General features: G+C 36.9%; 1 protein-coding gene across 4 annotated transcripts in view; it reads left to right on the top strand.

The window, feature by feature from the left end:
• TEX9 (testis expressed 9) overlaps positions 1–17,843 on the top strand; it is a 168,368-nt gene that overhangs the window by 67,777 nt on the left and 82,748 nt on the right. Inside the window, exons 1-2 of one of the 4 annotated variants that reach the window (XM_069596437.1) lie at positions 7,604–7,719; positions 7,823–7,914. In XM_069596437.1, coding sequence (XP_069452538.1) covers positions 7,699–7,719; positions 7,823–7,914 — 113 coding nt within the window. In that variant the 5' untranslated portion in view covers positions 7,604–7,698. Of the gene's footprint in view, positions 1–7,603; positions 7,720–7,822; positions 7,915–17,843 lie in introns of those variants that run through there. The other 3 variants (XM_069596436.1, XM_069596434.1, XM_069596432.1) reach the window with 3 other exon arrangements.

The following is a 17,843-nucleotide window of genomic DNA, read 5'->3' as shown; positions in this document are numbered from 1 at the left end:
ACCCATCTGGAACTACTTTAGCTTTTTTTCATTTGGCTTAGTAACTTTGAGCAAGGGTCTCAATTTCAGCTGCTCCATATTACTGTTGACCAAACACAGACTTTATTTTCTGAGCACAGTTCTTTAATGGACATTTTCTCTGATTAGTCCTTTTATTTTTAATTGCCTATTCACACAATCAGTTTTGTTTTGTTTGAGAGGGCAAGGAGCTAGAGGGGGAGACATCAGCAAGACACATGGAAATTTTCTCTGCTTCCTTCAAATTTTCAGCAATGCATATATACTTCTCTGCATTTTTTAAAATAATCTGGTTGTTTTGCAATACAAGGGTGCCCCCAGATGATTTAATTTACAATTCTGTTGAAGCAGAGTCTCTTTTAGCTTTTTTAAAAATAGACTTTATTTTTTAAAAAACAGAATTAGATTTACAGAAAACCTGAGAATAGAGTTCCCATATATCCTCCACCCAATTTCCCTTATTATTAACATTTGTCTAATGCATTTGTTACAATTAATGAGCCATTATTGATGCATTGTTATTAACTAAGGCCACAGTTTATTCAGATTTCTTTGGTTTTTAAACCTAATGTCTTTTTCTGTTCCTGGATTTGATCCAGGATACCACTTTACATTTGTCATGTTTCTTTAGGCTCCTCTTGGTTGTGATAGTTTCTCAAACTTTCCTTGCTTTGCCTGACATTAATGGTTTTCAGGAGTACTGATGGGGTATTTTGTAGACTGTCCTGACTGGATTTTTTTTTTTTTTTTACTGTAGTAAAATATACCTAAATAAAATTTACCACTGTAACTATTTTAACATATGCAATATGGTGGCATTAAATATATTCATAATGTTGTTCAGTGATTATGATTATCCATTTCCAGAATTTTTTGATCTCCCCAAACAGAAACTCTGTACCCATTAAAGAAAAATAACATGCCAGTCTCCTCTCTCCCCATTTCCTGGCAACCTCTATTCTATTTTCTATCTCAGTATTTGTCTGTTCTAGATACTTCATATATGCAGAATCATACAGTATTTGTTCTTTTGTGTTCTGGACTTCCCTGGTGGCTCAGACGGTAAAGCGTCTGTCTACAATGCAGGTTCGAGCCCTGGGTTGGGAAGATCCCCTGGAGAAGGAAATGGCAATCCACAACAGTACTATTGCCTAGAAGATCCCATGGACAGAGGAACCTGGTAGGCTACAGTCTATGGGGTCGCAGAGTCGGACACAACTGAGCGACTTCACTTTCACAGTATTTGTTCTTTTGTGTCTGGCTTATTTCACTTAGCATGTTTTCAAGGTTCATCCATTTTATAGTGTATATCCAAATTCATTGTATGTATATACAACATTTTGTTTTATCAGCCTTGCTTATTAGTTCTGGGAGAGTTTTGCTGATTCCTTTGGATTTCTCCATCTACTCTTATGTCATCTACAAATGAAGGTATTTTATTTCTTCAATCTATATACTTTTTGTTTCTTTTTCTTGTTTATTATTGGCTAGGACTCTAGGTTTGAGAGTAAATAAAAATGGTGAGAAAGAATATCCTTGCCTTGTTACTGATCTTTGGAGGAAAACATTCAGTTTCTTACTATTAAGTATGGTGCTAGCAGTAGTTATTTTGTAGATGTCCTTTATCATGTTGAGGAAGTTCCCCTCTATTCCTAGATTGCTGAGAATTTTTACCAGGATTTTCTCACAAGCTTTTGCTGCATCAATTTATATGATTGTGTTTTTTCTTCTTTATTCTCTTCATGTACTGAGTTTTACTGATTGACTTTATGATGCTGAGCTAGTCTTACTCACCTATAATAAATCTCACTTGTTTTTATTGTATAATTCTTTTTGTACTTTGTTGGATCCAATTTGCTAATATTTGTTAAAGAGTTTTATAACTATGTTCATGAGAGATATCGTCTATAGTTTTTTTAAAAATATATGTCCCTAACTGCTTTTGGTATTAGGGTTATGCTGGACTCATGAGTGAGTTAGGAGTGTCCCCTTTCTTTCTGTTTTTGAGAAGAGATTGTGGAGAATTGGTATCATTTAATCCTTGAATGTTAGTTGAATTCATAGGTGAAACAACCTGGTTCTGCTGCTTTCTTTCTTAGAAAATTATTGACTCCGCCCTTAATTACTTATTATCTATTTTTCTTTATGTGAATTTTGGTAGTTTGCATCTTTCAAGGAATTGGTTCATTTCACCTAATTTATAAAATTTCTGCATATGTAGTTGTTGATAGTACTCCTTTCTTTTCCTTTTAGTGTTCATGGGATAATTAATAATGATCCTGATCCCATTTTAATAATGGTATTAAATTGTTTATTTAAATTTTTTCTGTGTATTATTATGATTTGACATCTTAAAAAAAATTAACATTTTTGGCTGATGACACTTATTGACCTAGCCAATTCTCAGCGATAGCAAAAGGGCTCAGCCAGGAGTATACCTTAAACATGCCAACTGACCAATGTGGAGTCATACCCCCTCTACCTGGCCTGTACACTTTGGGAGGCAATATTCCTTTGTTTTATTAATCATCCTAGGGCCAGATACCATACAGCTAGAAACAGCCCCTAAAGCTTAAAGCCTGCTCAAATGATTCAAACTAACCAGTCCTAAACTGTTCACTTTGCCTTTCTTTTTTTGCAGAGTAGCTTAGGTTTTCCCTTGACTCATGTTTTCTGCCTCCTACTACCATGAGGCTTTCCCATGAAGCCCTGAATGGCATTTTGTACCTCCTAGTTATGGAACTTATGAGTATAATGAACTTTATTTTCTTGAGCCTCTTCTGTACCTTTCCTTGTGGTTACACCTGAGCATCACATAAAAGAACATATAATAGGTAATTTTGTGCCTTCACTTTTTTTCCTGGTTAATGTAGCCAGAGATTTATTGAATTTATTGATCTTTTCAAAGAACCAGATTTTGGTTTCTGTGATTTTCTCTGTTTTCCTGTTTTCAATTCCATTAATTTCTATTTTAATTTTTATTATTTCTTTTCTTTTGCTCTCTTTAAGCTTAAATTGTTCTTCTTTCTCCCATTGCCTAAGGTGGAACCTTACATTGTTGGTTTTAGATTTGCCTTCTTTTCTAATATATACATTTAATGCTAAGCATTCCAAGTTATGCTTTCACTGTATCCTACAAGTTTTGGTAGATTGTATTTTCATTTTCATTGAGTTCAAAATACTTTTAAATTTCTTTTTAGACTTCTTTGAAGAAGTATTATTTTAACGTATTTTTATTAAAATATTTTTATTTTATTTAAATAAAATATTTTAATGTTTTAGTCCCATGTATTATTTTAAAGTGTGTTTAATCTCCAAATATTTTGGGTTTTCCAGCTTTTTTATGTTATGCCTCAGAAGATAGTTTATATAATTTCTATTATTACAGATTGAACTGTATTCCTTCAAAAATATGCTGAAGTCCTAACCCATCATACACACACCTCTCCCCTTAATCTGTGGATGTGACCTTATTTGGAAATTGGGTGTTTACAAATGTAATCAAGTTAAGATGAGATCATTGAAGTGAAGTCGCTCAGTCGTGTCTGACTCTTTGCGACCCCATGGACTGTAGCCTTCCAGGCTCCTCTGTCCATGGGATTTTCCAGGCAATATACTGGAGTGGATTGCCATTTCCTTCTCCAGGGGATCTTCCCAACCCAGAGATTGAACCCAGGTCTCTTGCGTTGTAGACAGACACTTTACCATCTGAGCCACCAGTTGGGCCTAATCCAGTATGACTGGAGGAAATGCCATGTGTAGACAGAGACACACAGGGGGAATACTATATGATTGTAGAGGCAGAGATTGGCCAGATGCAGCTACAAGCCAAGGAATGGCAGGGAGTGACAGCCACCACCAGAAACTAGGAAAATGCACAGAAGAATTCTCCCCTACAGGTTTCAAAGGGAGCACTGCCCTGCTAACATCTTGACTTTGGACTACCAGTCTCTATATTGGGAGACAATAAATTTATTTTGTTTTAAGCCATCCAGTTTGTGGTGCTTTCTTATAGCAATTCTAGGAAATGAATATAATTTCTATTCTTTTAAATTTATTACTGTGCATTTTATGGCCCAGAATGTGGTCTATCTTGGTAAATATGCCATGTGACCTTGATAAGAATGTGTATTCTGCTGTTGTTGGATGGAGTATTCTCTAAATGTCAGATCAAGCAGATTTTTGCTGATTCCTTGGGACTAATAGTGCTGTTGAAGGCAATTCCATCCTTACTGATTTTCTGCCTCCCTGAACTATCAATGACTGAAAAAGAGGTGTTGATATCTCCAAATGTACTTGTGGATTTATCTGTTTCTTTTTGCACTCCTATTAGTTTTTGCCTCATACATTTTGACACTCAACTGTTTGGTTCATACACATTCAGGATTGTTATATCTCCTTGGAGAGTTGATCTCCTTATCCTTTATGTAATATTCCTCTTTATCTGTGATAATTTTTCCAGTTCTGAGGTCACTTTGTTTGAAGTTAATGTGGCTACTCCAGCTTTCTTTTGATTAGTGTTAGTATGGTGTACTTTTTCCCCATCTTTTGACATTTTTATTTTAATAATTAATTTTTAATGTTTTAACAACTTGACTGATGTATTTCACATACTCACCATTTATCCATATAAAGTGTACAGTTGTCTTTTAGTATATTGACAGATTTGTGCAACCATCATCACAATCAATTTTAGAACATTTTCATTACCCCCGCCCCCCTGACCCCGAAAATCTGGCAACGCCTTAGTCAATTCCCCTTTATCTTTCAGGGCTAGGCAATCACTGAACAGCTTTCTGTCTCTATAGATTTGCCTGTTCTAGACATTCCATATTATATGTGGTCCTAATAGAATGGAATCATATAATATGTGGTCTTTTGTGAATTGCTTGTTTCACATAGCATGTTTTCAAGGTTCATCCATATTGTAGTATGCATCAGTACTTCATTCCTTTCTGGCCCTGAATAATATTCCATTGATGAATACACCACTTTTTATTTACCTATTAATCAGTGTATCATTTGAGTCATTTTGACTTTTTGTCTTTTCTGAAGAATACTGCTATAAACATTTGTGTACAACTTTTTGTAAGCGTATATGTTTTCATTTCTCTTGGGCATATAACTCGGAGTGGGCTGCTGGATCACGTGGTAATTTTATGTGTATGGTTTTGAGAAAATGCGAGACTGTTTTCCACAGTTAGTCAGTCAGTTCAGTCGCTTAGTCACGTCCGACTCTTTGCAACCCCATGGACTGCAGCATGCCAGGCCTCCCTGTCCATCACCAACTCCCAGAGTTTACTCAAACTCATTTCCATTGAGTCGGTGATGCCATCCAACCATCTCATCCTTCGGCATCCCCTTCTCCCACCTTCAAAACAGATTAGACTTGCCCCACTGAATGGTATTGGCACCTTTGCTGAAGATCAGTTCAGTTCAGTCAGTTCAGTTGCTCAGTCGTGTCCAACTCTGCGACGCCATGGACCACAGCACGCCAGGCCTCCCTGTCCATTAACAATTCCCGGAGTTTACTCAAACTCATGACCATTGGGTCGGTGATGCCATCCAACCATCTCAGCCTCTGTCGTCCCCTTCTCTTACCTTCAATCTTTCCCAGCATCAAAGTCTTTTCAAATGAGCTCTTCAAATCAGGTGGCCAAAGTATTGGAGTTTAGCTTCAACATTAGTCCTTCCAATGAACACCTAGGACTGGTTTCCCTTAGGATGGACTGGTTGGATCTCCTTGCAGTCCAAAGGACTATCAAGAGTCTTCTCCAATACCGCAGTTCAAAAGCATCAATTCTTCTGCTTTCTTTATAGTCCAACTCTCACAACCATACATGTCTACTGAAAAAACCATAGCCTTGACTAGACGGACCTTTGTTGGCAAAGTAATGTCTCTCCTTTTTAATATGCTGTCTGCTGCTGCTGCTAAGTCACTTCAGTCATGTCCAACTCTGTACGACCCCATAGATGGCAGCTCACCAGGCTCTCCCGTCCCTGGGATTCTCTAGGCAAGAACACTAGAGTGGGTTGCCATTTCTGTCTCCAATGCATGAAAGTGAAAAGTGAAAGTGAAGTCGCTCAGTCACGTCCGACCCTCAGTGACCCCAAGGACTGCAGCCTTCCAGGCTCCTCCATCATGGGATTTTCCAGGCAAGAGTACTGGAGCAGGGTGCCATTACCTTCTCCAATATGCTGTCTAGGTTGCTTATAATTTTTCTTCCAAGGAGTAAGCGTCTTTTTATTTCATGGCTGCAGTCACCATCTGCAAGATTTTGGAGCCCAAGAAAATAAAGTCTGCCACTGTTTCCACTGTTTCCCCATCTATTTCCCATGAAGTGATGGGACCAGATGCCATGATCTTCGTTTTCTGAATGTTGAGCTTTAAGTCAACTTTTTCACTCTCCTCTTTCACTTTCATCAAGAGGCTCTTTAGTTCTTTTTAACTTTCTGCTATAACGGTGGTGTCATCTGCATATCTGAGGTTATTGATATTTCTCCCGGCAATCTTGATTCCAGGTTGTGCTTCATCCAGCCCAGCGTTTCTCATGATGTACTCTGCATATAAATTAAATAAGCATGGTGGCCGTATACAGCCTTGACGTACTCCTTTTCCTATTTGGAACGAGTCTGTTGTTCCGTGTCCAGTTCTAACTTGCTTCCTGATCTGCATACCGCAGACAGATTTCTCAAGAGACAGGTCAGGTGGTCTGGTATTCCCATCTCATTCAAAAATTTCCACAGTTTATTGTGATCCACACAGTCAAAGGCTTTGGCATAGCCAATAAAGCAGAAATAGATGTTTTTTCTGGAACTCTCATGTGCTTTCTATGATGCCAACGGATGTTGACAGTTTGATCTCTGTTTCCTCTGCCTTTTCTAAAACCAGCTTGAACATCTGAAGTTCACCGTTCACATACTGTTGAAGCCTGGCTTGGAGAATTTTGAGCATAATTTTACTAGTGTGTGAGATGAGTGCAATTGTGCTGTAGTTTGAGCATTCTTTGGCATTGCTTTTCTTAGGGATTGGAATGAAAACTGGCCTTTCCCAGTCCTGTGGCCAGTGCTTATTCCAAGTTTCCTGGAATATTCAGTGCAGCACTTTCACAGCATCATCTTTCAGGATTTGAAATAGCTCAACTGGAATTCCATCTCCTCCACTATTCCATCACCTCCACTAGCTTTGTTCCTAGTGATACTTCCTAAACCCCACTTGACTTCACATTCCAGGATGTCTGGCTCTAGGTGAGTAATCACATCATCGTGAAAATCTGGGTCGTGAAGATCTTTTGTACAGTTCGTCTCTTCTTAATATCTTCTGCTTCTGTTAGGTCCATACCATTTCTGTCCTTTATCGAGCCCATCTTTGCATGAAATGTTCCCTTGGTATCTCTAATTTTCTTGAAGAGATCTCTAGTCTTTTTTATTCTATAAATCAGTCCACGACTTTGGCTTCTTCAGTTCCTGCAAGACTGCGGTTAGCGTTTACCCCAAGTCGGGTACAAAACGGCAGTGCACACTCCCCAGGTCTCAGCCCGGTCCTAAGCTCGCGCTGTTTTCTGCCAAGAGTTGGGGCGTGGTCCCAATCGTGCCCTGAGCTGGAAGGCCACCGGGGTTGTGGTAACTCTCGCGGGAAAGTGCGTCGTTGTCTCGGTAACGGCGTCGCGGCTGCGGAAGATGGCCGGGAGAAGTTTCAAGGTTAGTTCAACTGGACTCTCCTGGGTAGCAGCTAGGTTTCGGTGTCCTGAGGACACCAAAATTCATTGAACTTTGGTTCTGAAAGTGTCTGCCTCTTTTACAGAGACCGGGCGTTTCAAAGACTCCGCTCCCGCCACGCATTCAGCAACTTGCCACGCCTCGACGGGACCTCCTCGCCAAGGAGGAAGAATATAAGTAAGAACTTCAGCGGTTCAGGTTTTTCTTCTTTCACCTAAATGAGGCTGCATACAAGTACTTTTCCTGGTGACTGGATCTTTGAGACCGTTCATCGTCCAGCATTTTCTTCTCAGCCCATTTACTTGCCCTTTATCTTTTCTCTTTAACTTGAGCTGCGTCCTCGTAGGTGTTGGAAGTGGGAGAAAATTTTACGCAAATAAGTAAACCTGTTCGTCAGCAAGATGATATGTTTAGGAGTAGTTTGGATAGCGCGAATTGCCAGCGCATGGTTGTTTCTAGTTAAATGAATTCCGCTTAATTTCAAGTTCCTAGAGTTTACGTATGTAAATTTCTTTTATGTTTGGTTTCTAAACTCAAAGCATGTTTCTCAGGGCATTTGGAATTGTCATTCTTATCCACCTTCGGTGGAGTTGGGAGGGTTTCCTTTCTTTACCTAGTCTCAATGTAATTACAAATATCCTGACAACACGTGTTTTCACTCTAGGACCACTCCACTCTTCATCCCCCAGTTGTCATGCAGATGTCAGTAATCTTGTTAATTTGATCTTGTCTCTCCCTTGCCTAAAACTTTGCAGTGGTTTCCAGTTGCACTTCAAAAGCTCTGTCACACTTGGCTTCTACCTCTTGTGTAATCTTGACCTCTTTTGTTTTTTTCTATCAGAGTGGCCTTTTTGGACTACGATAAATAGGCTTTCTATTACTCTTTTATTGTCTGATTAAATTTTCTTTGCTATTAGTGTAACTTGTTACAGTAAATTCATTTGTTAGTTTACTTCGTGTCTGTTTTCTGTGCTGGACTGAGTTCCACGAGGTCACAGACCATGTCTTTTATTTGCCCTTATGTATAGCCTTACCAAAAAAATTATATTTTAGAAGTTTACTTTCTTTTTAATTAATTTAAAGTAATGTAATTTAAAACTTGCAAAACATCCCAGCAATTCCTCAGATGGTTAAACGTAGTTACCAAATGATTTGTACCTAAAATGAAAGCATGTTTAGAGTTAAAACTGAAGTGTACTGTACTTAGATAAACTAGACATGTTACCTTCTCATAGCATGTAGAAACATAATCATCTTCCACTGTTTGATAAAATGGGCCGATTATTTGTAGTAACAGTGTACTTAATCAATGGGTCTGTTGTTCATTAACAGTCCTGAGTCAGCTAAACCCAAAACGTTTGTTTTCATTACAGTGCACCACATAGCACTAAATACATGTATTAGGTTAATTCACCTGGTTATTTCGAAGTATATTTTGCACCTGGCCCTTCATTAAGGCTAATGTTGAGTTGCTAAGTCTTGTCTCTTTTGCACCCCGCGTAGACTGTAGCCTTCCCAACTCCTCTGTCCATAGACTTCCCTAAACATTATACTGGAGTAGGTTGCCGTTTCTTTCTCCAGGGGATCTTCCCAACCCAGGGATGGAAATCTGTGTCTCCTATGTTGCAGACAGATTCTTTACCACTGAACCACCTGGGAAGCCTCTCGTTAAGGCTATAGTCCTGCTTAAAGTCAGACATCTATATTCTGTTTTAGCAGAAGTTTTGCAGTAAAGGCTCCCTTTTGTTACTTGTTCTACATACTCTTGAGGTGTGCGATGCTGAGGTGTTTGAACAAAGTAGCTCCCAGGCACTGCTTGAAGTTTGTGGATCACTCAGCACTATGCATAAAGGTGAAATGTTTGGCCATCTTTATAGGCAAGAATATAAGATCATAACACAGTATTTTGCTACATGTTTTCTTGGTTTTAAGCATATTTTGTTTTAATTAACCGAAGACAGCACTTTCCAGGGATCCCAATCGAGAATCTTTCACAATCAGCTCTTGTCAAATAGTTGGAGGAAATAATCACTATATGAGATAGTAAACCAAGGAATATGCTGATCACTCAAATCAATAGATATTCCAAGCCATGTGCTTGTATCATAAAATGAGAAAGCTAAATAGTAAGATCATGTGGCATCTGTTTTAATTAACCTTGATAGCTTGCAGGGCAAGCCTTCCCCCAAACTTCTTGCTGCTAAATGCCAACTAAATTGGACATATAGATTAATTTGCAGAGAACTGATATCTTTATGTTATTGAATCTGCCTTTCCATGGATATGATATATCTCTATTTTACATGGAGGGGTTTTTGGTGTCCATTAATAATATTTTCTCATATTACTACATAAAGTCTTAAATATTCTTTTCAAGGTACTTTATAGTTTTGTTGTTATAATGAATGGCTTTTTTTCTACCACATTTTCTAATTGGTTGTATGTATAGAAACATTACTGATTTTTTGTATATTGATCCTACACCTACATTTGTCAAGAGTGTCAGCACTGCTGAATTCTCCTATTTTGCAGAGTCCTTTGAGCTTTTTGTAAAGATGGTTATATCATATGCAAATTGTGATAGTTTTGTTCCTTTACAATTTCTTCTGCATCTTTTTTCTTGATCTGATTAGAACCTCCAGTATAATATGGAATAGAAAAAGTGGTGGTAAGCATTATCATCTTAGTTATGATTTTCATTAGTCTGCATTTAATAATTTATCACTACAATTGAGATTTGCTGTAGAATTTTTAAAAATTTTTTTAATTTTATACTGGAGTATAGCCAATTAACAATGTTGTAATAGTTTCAGGTGGACAGCAGTGTCAGCCGTATCGGTTTTTTGCTGTATGTGCTGTGCTCAGTTGCTTAGTTGTGTCCAACTCTTTGGGACCTCATGGACTGTAACCCGTCAGGCTCCTCTGTCCATGGAATTTTCCAGGCAAGAATACTGGAGCAGTTTTTTTTTGTTTTTTTGTTTTTTTTTTAAGTAACCTCACTGTTCTCCATAGTGGTTGTACCATGTAACAGTGTAGGAGAATCCCCTTCTCTCCACACTCTCTCCAGTATTTGATATTTGTGGATTTTTTGATGATAGCCATTCTGACTGGTATGAGGTGATTTCTCATTGTAGTTTTGATTTTCATTTCTCTAATAACTAGTGATGTTGAACGTCTTTCCATGTGCTTATTAGCCATCTGTATGTCCTACCATATGACTCTACAATCCCACTCTTGTGCATATATCTGGAGGAAAACACCCGAAAGGATACACATACCACAGTGTTCATTACAGCACCGTTTACAATAGCCAAGACATGGAAGCAATCTAAATGTCCATCAACAGAGAAATGGTTAAAGGTGTGGTACATATATACAGTGGAATATTACTTGGCTATTAAAAAGGAAATAATGCCATTTGCAGCAAAATGGATGAGTGTCATATTGAGTGAAGTAAGTCAGAGAAGGAGAGATATCGTATGACATCCCTTATGTGTAGAATCTAAAAAGAAATGATACAATGCACTTACTTACAAAACAAAGATTCACAGACTTAAAAATGAATTTATGGTTGCCAGGGGAAAGGGATAGTTTAAGGGAGTCTGGGAAGATCATGTACACACAGCTATGTTTAAAATGGATAACCAACGTGGAACTCTGCTCAGTGTTATGTGCCAGCCTGGATGGGAGGGGGATTTGAGGGAGAATGGATACATATATGTATGGCTGAGCCCTTTCACTGTTCACCTGAAACTACCACAACATTGTTAATTGGCCATACTCTAATACAAATAAAAAGTTTAAAGTTTGAAAATAAATACAGAAAAAAGAAAAAAAACAAAGAATACTGGGAGTGGGTTGCCCTTTCCTACTTCAGAGGATCTTCCCACCCCAGAGATCGAACCCATGTCTCTTGGGTCTCCTGCATTGTCAGGCAGATGCTTCGCTACTGTGCCACCTGGGAAGTCCCCAGCACACAATGTTGTGATAGTTTCGGGTGGACAGCAAAGGGACTCTTCCATATATGTACATGTATCCATTCTCCCCCAAACTCCCCTTCCGTCCAGAGTGCCACATAACATCGAATAGAGTTTCTTATGCTGTACAGTAGATTAGAGCCTTGTTGGTTATCCATGTTTTGAAAATTTTATTTTTTAATTGGTGGAAAATTGCTTTATAATTTTGCCTTGGTTTCTGCTGTTCAACAATGTGAATCAGTCATAATTAAATATATATATCGTCCCTCCTTAGCCACCCTCCTGTCCCCACACCCCACTGCTCTAGGTCATCACAGAGCTCCAGGCTGGGCTCCCTATGTTATTTAGCAGCTTCCTCACTATTTTAGTGTATGATAGTGTATATATGTCAATGCTACTTTCTCAATTTGTCCCACCCTAACCTTCCTCTGCTGTGTCCCCAAGTCCATTCTCTAATAGATTTACCAGTATTGTTTTTCTAGATTACATGTATATGCATTAATATGCAATACTTGTTTCTTCTCTTCCTTGTTTTTCTCTTCCTCTGCATAAGAGGCTCCAGGTTCATGCACCTCACTACAACTATGTCAGATTCATTCCTTTTTATGGCTGAGCAATATTACACTGTATAAATGTACCACAACTTCCTAATCCATTTATCTGTTGATGGACATTTAGGTTGCTTCCATGCCCTGGCTGTTGTAAATATTGCTGCAGTGAACATTGGGGTACATGTGTCTTTTGGAATTGTGGTTTTCTTAGGGTGTATGTCCAGTAGTGGTATTCCTGGGTCATAAGGTTTATTCCTAGTTTCTTACTCTCTGTTCTATTTTCAATAACTAGATTTATGCCTAGCTAGTTTTTAAGGAATCTCCTACTGTGTTCCATAATAGCTGTATCAGTTTACATTCCCATCATGCTGTAGAGTTTTGACTAAATATTTTTTTTATCAGGCTTAAGGACACAGTTTCCATTAATTCTTTGTTTTTCAGTCTAGGATGTGAAGTGAGGTGAAAGCCGCTCAGTCGTGACCGACTCTTTGTCCATGGAATTCTCCAGGCCAGAATACTGGAGTGGGTAGCTTTTCCCTTCTCCAGGGTATCTTCCCGACCCAGGGATCGAACCCAGGTCTCTCGCATTGACAATATTATATCCTTTTTTATATTTTGAATGAATGTTAAATTTTAACAAAGTCCCCCCCCCCAAATTTATGTAGGTGATAAAAATTTTTTCACCCCTTCATTTAATGTTTTAACATACTGAACTACAAAGACAGGTTTATTGTTTTCTTTGAAAGGCCCCTGGATTAGATTGCTTTAATTTTATGTAGATTTTTTATTTCATCTATAAACAAAGTGAAATTGGTCCTACATTTTTTTCTAGTTCTTTGCCTTTCTGATTTTGATATCATTATTATAAAATAAACTGAGTAGCTTTCCTTTTTTGTTTTATTCTGTTCTTGGAAGCTTCTTGTAATCAGAGATCATCTACCCATGATTAAAATTGTGAAACTGAGTCTAGTTTGAGGTGTTTTTTTTTTTATTCTGTGAATTGTTTTTTTAATAATTATTGCTTCCAGAATAAATTTTGGTTATTTGCTAGTTTTCTAGAAAACTGTCCATTTCATGTATGTGTATTAACATACATTTATTCTAATTATGCTCTTATATTTTAAGTCTTGACTATATCTGTAACTTAATATATATCTTCTTTTGGGACCTTTCCTGTCAGTCTTATTGGGAGGTGTATATGTTTTATTGGTCTTTTCAGAGAATTAACTTTTGGTTTTATTGCTAATTTTCTGTGTGATTAAAAATTTTTTTCATTAGCCTTATCTTTATAGTTTCTTTTTCTTGTAATTGTGGATTTAGTTTTTCTTTTTTAAGTTTTCTAATTTTTTAATTCATTTAAAATTTTGCATTTAAATTTAATACATTTAATATTTCTCTGCAACCATAGCTAATCTGTATTTCGAGGTCTGTTTTGATATTTCTATTCTTTCTGATTATTTAGTTTTGAATATTTTATGATTTTCATAGTGTTTATTTTAGTGTGTTTTTGTAATTGCCAAGCATCTGTTTGTTTGTTTTATTTTTGTTATTTAAAATTTTATTTTTAATTGTACTGTGGTCAGAGAATGTATCATTTATTTTCAAAGGCGTTTTGAAACTTAGTTGACCAGGTATATGTGGAACTTTTGTGAATATTCAGTGTATTCTTTGATAGAAAGTGTATTTACTATTTGTTGACTAATAACTTAGATCAAGCTGATTACTTTTGCTGTCCATAGTAGTGGTGTCCTCAACGTTTTTTTCTCCAGTAGCTGTATTGGCTTCTGTCAGAGGTGTACTAAAATCAGCTATAATTGTAACTTAAAAATTTCTTTTAATTGTGTCCATTTTTGTTTGGGGGTTATATCATTTTATTTAAACCCTCTTGAATAATTCCTTTAATTATTTGTAGTGTCTTTACATCTCTTTCATTCTTTTATTTTCAAACTTTGTATGTCATTTAGCCTTATTAAGTACATTTCTTTTATACTCTCTGATAATTTCTGCCTTCTAATAAGTGAATTTATGGTATTTTGTTTGTTGATTTGAAGTTGTTTTGGTCATCTTATGTTTTGTTTTCTATTTGTGCCTTTTCTTTGGTTCTTTTCTGTTGTTTATTGGTTGAATGAGTTTTCATTATATCTTAATTTTCCCTTTATTGTTTTGGAAAGACCTCAGAATAGTTTAACTTGGTTTCCCTTGTTTGCAAGTTAAATAATAGTTACTTCCCCTTTGCTTTGAATACCCCTACCTGTTATTTTCATATTCTGTGCTAATTTATCATGTTTTGTCATTTCTTTGCATCATGATTCCTTTTTTTTCCCTAAGTTGAGTTTCCTTTTTTCTGAAGCATAGAGCATTCATTACTTTTCTGTCTGAAAATCTGAGTCTTAAATTCACCAGTCTTACCTGAAAATTTTACTTCGCATTTGTTCTTCAAAGATAGTTTAGCTGAATATAGAACTTGAAATGGCTAGTCCTCGCACCCCACCTCCTGACAGTTCATTAAAAGTACCATTTGGTTGTCCAAAGGTACCATTGTAATCTAGAGATATTGGTAAACCATCTGCTGTCAGCTTCTAAGATAATCATGTTGGTAGACTATTTTTCTCTCTTCTTGTTAAATGTTTAGTTTGTAATTTAAAGAATATTCTCCTTGTCTTTGAAGTTATGCAGTTTTACCCAGTGTGTACAGTTGTGGATTTGTTTTCTTGATCCTGCCTGGGATCTCTGTAATTATTCATTTCTGGAAAATTCTCAGCATTATTTCTTTTTATAAAAAGTAGTGTCTTTTGTTTTATGTCTCTTGCTGTATTCTTCAGGTTTCAAATAATTTTTGTTTTTGTTTTATTGAGGTCTACTTGATTTACAGTATTATACTAGTTTAGGTGTATAGCATAGTGATTCAAAAATTTTGTAAATTTATTCCATTTAAAATTATTGTCAAATAACAGCTGTATTTCCTGTGTTGTACAGTATATCTTTGTGTGTTTGTACTAAGTCATATCTGACTCTCTGCAACCCTATGGACTGTAGCCTCCCCTGTCCATGGGATTCTCCAGGCAAGAATACTTGAGTGGGTTGATGTGCTCTCCTCCAGGGGATCTTCCTCACCTAGGGATCTAACCCATGTCTCTTACATCATCTCCTGCATTGGCCAGTGGGTTCTTTACCACTGGCTCCAGCTGAGAAGCCCATACATCCTTGTATCTTATTTATTTCATACACAGTAGTTTGTATATCTTAATCCTTTACCACTATCATATGCCTTTCTTCTTCCCTTTTCCCATTGGTAACCATTAGTTTGTTCTCTATGTATGTGGATCTGTTTCTATTCTGTTATATTCATTCATTTGCTTTATTTTTTAGATTTACAATAAGTAATAACACACAGTATTTGTTTTTCTCTGTCTGATGTGGTTCACTAACCAGAATACCCTCCAGGTCCATTCATGTTGTTGCAAATGGCAAAATTTCATTTTTTTCATAACTGAACAGTATATCATTGTGTGTATGTATGTATTTTTATGCCACATCTTCTTTATCCATTCATCTGTTGATGAATATGTAGGTTGCTTCTATATCTTGGCTCTTGTAAATGCTGCTATGAACATGGGGGTGCATATATTTTTTCAAAGTAGTGCTTTCATTTTTGTTGGATATATATCCAAGAGGGTAATTACTGGGTCATATGGTAGTTATAGCTTCAATTTTTTGAGAAATTGCCATACTGTTTTCCACAGTGGCTGCGCCAATTTATATTCCCACCAGCAGTGTAGGAGAGTTCCCTTTTCTCCACATTCTTGCCAACATTTGTTATTTGTGGACTTTTTGATAATAGCCATTCTGACAGGTATGAGATCATACTGTAGCTTTGCTTTACATTTCTCTGATGATTAACAGTGTTGTGCTTTACATGTGCCCATTGGCCATCTATTTTCTTCTTTAGGAAAATGCCTTTTCAGGTTTTCTTCCCATTTTTAAACCAGATTATTTGTTTTTTTTTTAGTATTGAATAGTTTTAGCTATTTATATAGTGAATATTAAACCCTTGTTACTCATATCATTTGCAAATATTTTCTTCCATTCGGTAGATATCTTTTCATTTTGTCAGTGATTTCCTTTCCTTTTTTTTCCCTTTCAAGTTTAATTAGGCCCTGTGCATGTATGTATGTATTTTATTTTCTTAGGAGACAGATCCAAAAACTATTGTTGTGATTTATGTCAAAGAATAGTCTACCTATGTTTTCTTCTCAGGTTTTATGGTTTGTGGTCTTACATTAATCCATTTTGAGTTTATTTTTGTATATGATGTGAAAAAAGTTTTTATTTTACTCTTTTAAATGTAGCAGCCCATCTTCCCAGCATGACTTACTGAAAGACTGTCTTTTCTTCACTGTATATTTTTGTCTGCTTTGTCACAGTTACCCACGTAAGTGTAGGTTTGTTTCTGGGCTCACCATTCTGCTCCATTGATCTGTGTGTCTGCTTTTGTTCCAGTACCATACTGTTTCACCTGCTGTAGCTTTGTAGTATAATATCTATGGATCAAACCAAAAAGAATAATAACAATTCTATCAAACATTTAAAAAAGAGTTAATGCCTATCCTAAAATAATTCCAAAAAGTTGCAGAGTGAGGAGCACTTCTGAACTCATTGAATGAGGCCAGCATCACCTTGATACTAAAACTATACAAAGATATTACAAAAAAAAAAATTATAGGCCAATATCATTGATGAACATCAATGTAAAAATCCTCAATAATATATTAGCAAACTGAATCCAGTAATATATTAAGAGGATCATACACTGTGATCAAGTGAGTGTTATCCTGCGGGGCAAGGGTGGTTCAATATCTGGAAATCTATCAATGTGGTACACACATTAACAAAAGGAGAATAAAAATCATATGCTCATCTGAATAGATCATATGATCAAATGCAAAAAAAGCATTTGACAAAACTCAACATCCATTTATGATAAAAACTCTCCTCTCCTCAGTGTTTGTGTGTGTGTGTGCTAGTCTCTCAGTCATGTCTTTTTGCAACCCCATGGACTGTAGCCCTTTGTCCATGGGATTCTCCAGGCAAGAATACTGGAGTGGGTTGCCATTTCCTTCTCCACAATGTTTGTGTAGAGGGAATATATTTCAACATAATGAAGTCCATATATAAGCTCATGGGCTTCCCAGGTAGCTCAAATGGTAAGGAAACTGTCTGCAATACAGGAGACCCAGGTTCAATCCCTAGGTCGGGAAGATCCCCTGAAGAAAGATGTGGCAACCCTCCCCACCATTCTTGCTTGGAGACTTCCACGGACGAGGAGCTTGGCAGGCTACAGTCCATGGAGTTGCAGAGTTGGGCACGACTGAGTGACTAACACACACGTGTAAGCTCATAGCTAACATAGTACTTGGTGGTGAAAAGCTAAAAACATTTTATCTAAGATCAGGAACAAGCATTTTTGTCTAAGATCAGGATGCTCACTCTTACCGCTTTAATTCAGCATAGTATTGAAAGTCCTAGCCATGGCAATCAGAGAAGGAAAAAAAGAAAAGGAATCTAACTGGAAAGGAAG

The sequence above is a fragment of the Ovis canadensis genome, chromosome 7 (assembly GCF_042477335.2).
Source record: "Ovis canadensis isolate MfBH-ARS-UI-01 breed Bighorn chromosome 7, ARS-UI_OviCan_v2, whole genome shotgun sequence".
In the NCBI taxonomy this organism is placed as follows: domain Eukaryota; kingdom Metazoa; phylum Chordata; class Mammalia; order Artiodactyla; family Bovidae; genus Ovis; species Ovis canadensis.
Note: the sequence above shows the minus strand (reverse complement) of the source record. Positions and strands in the feature narration are given on the sequence as shown.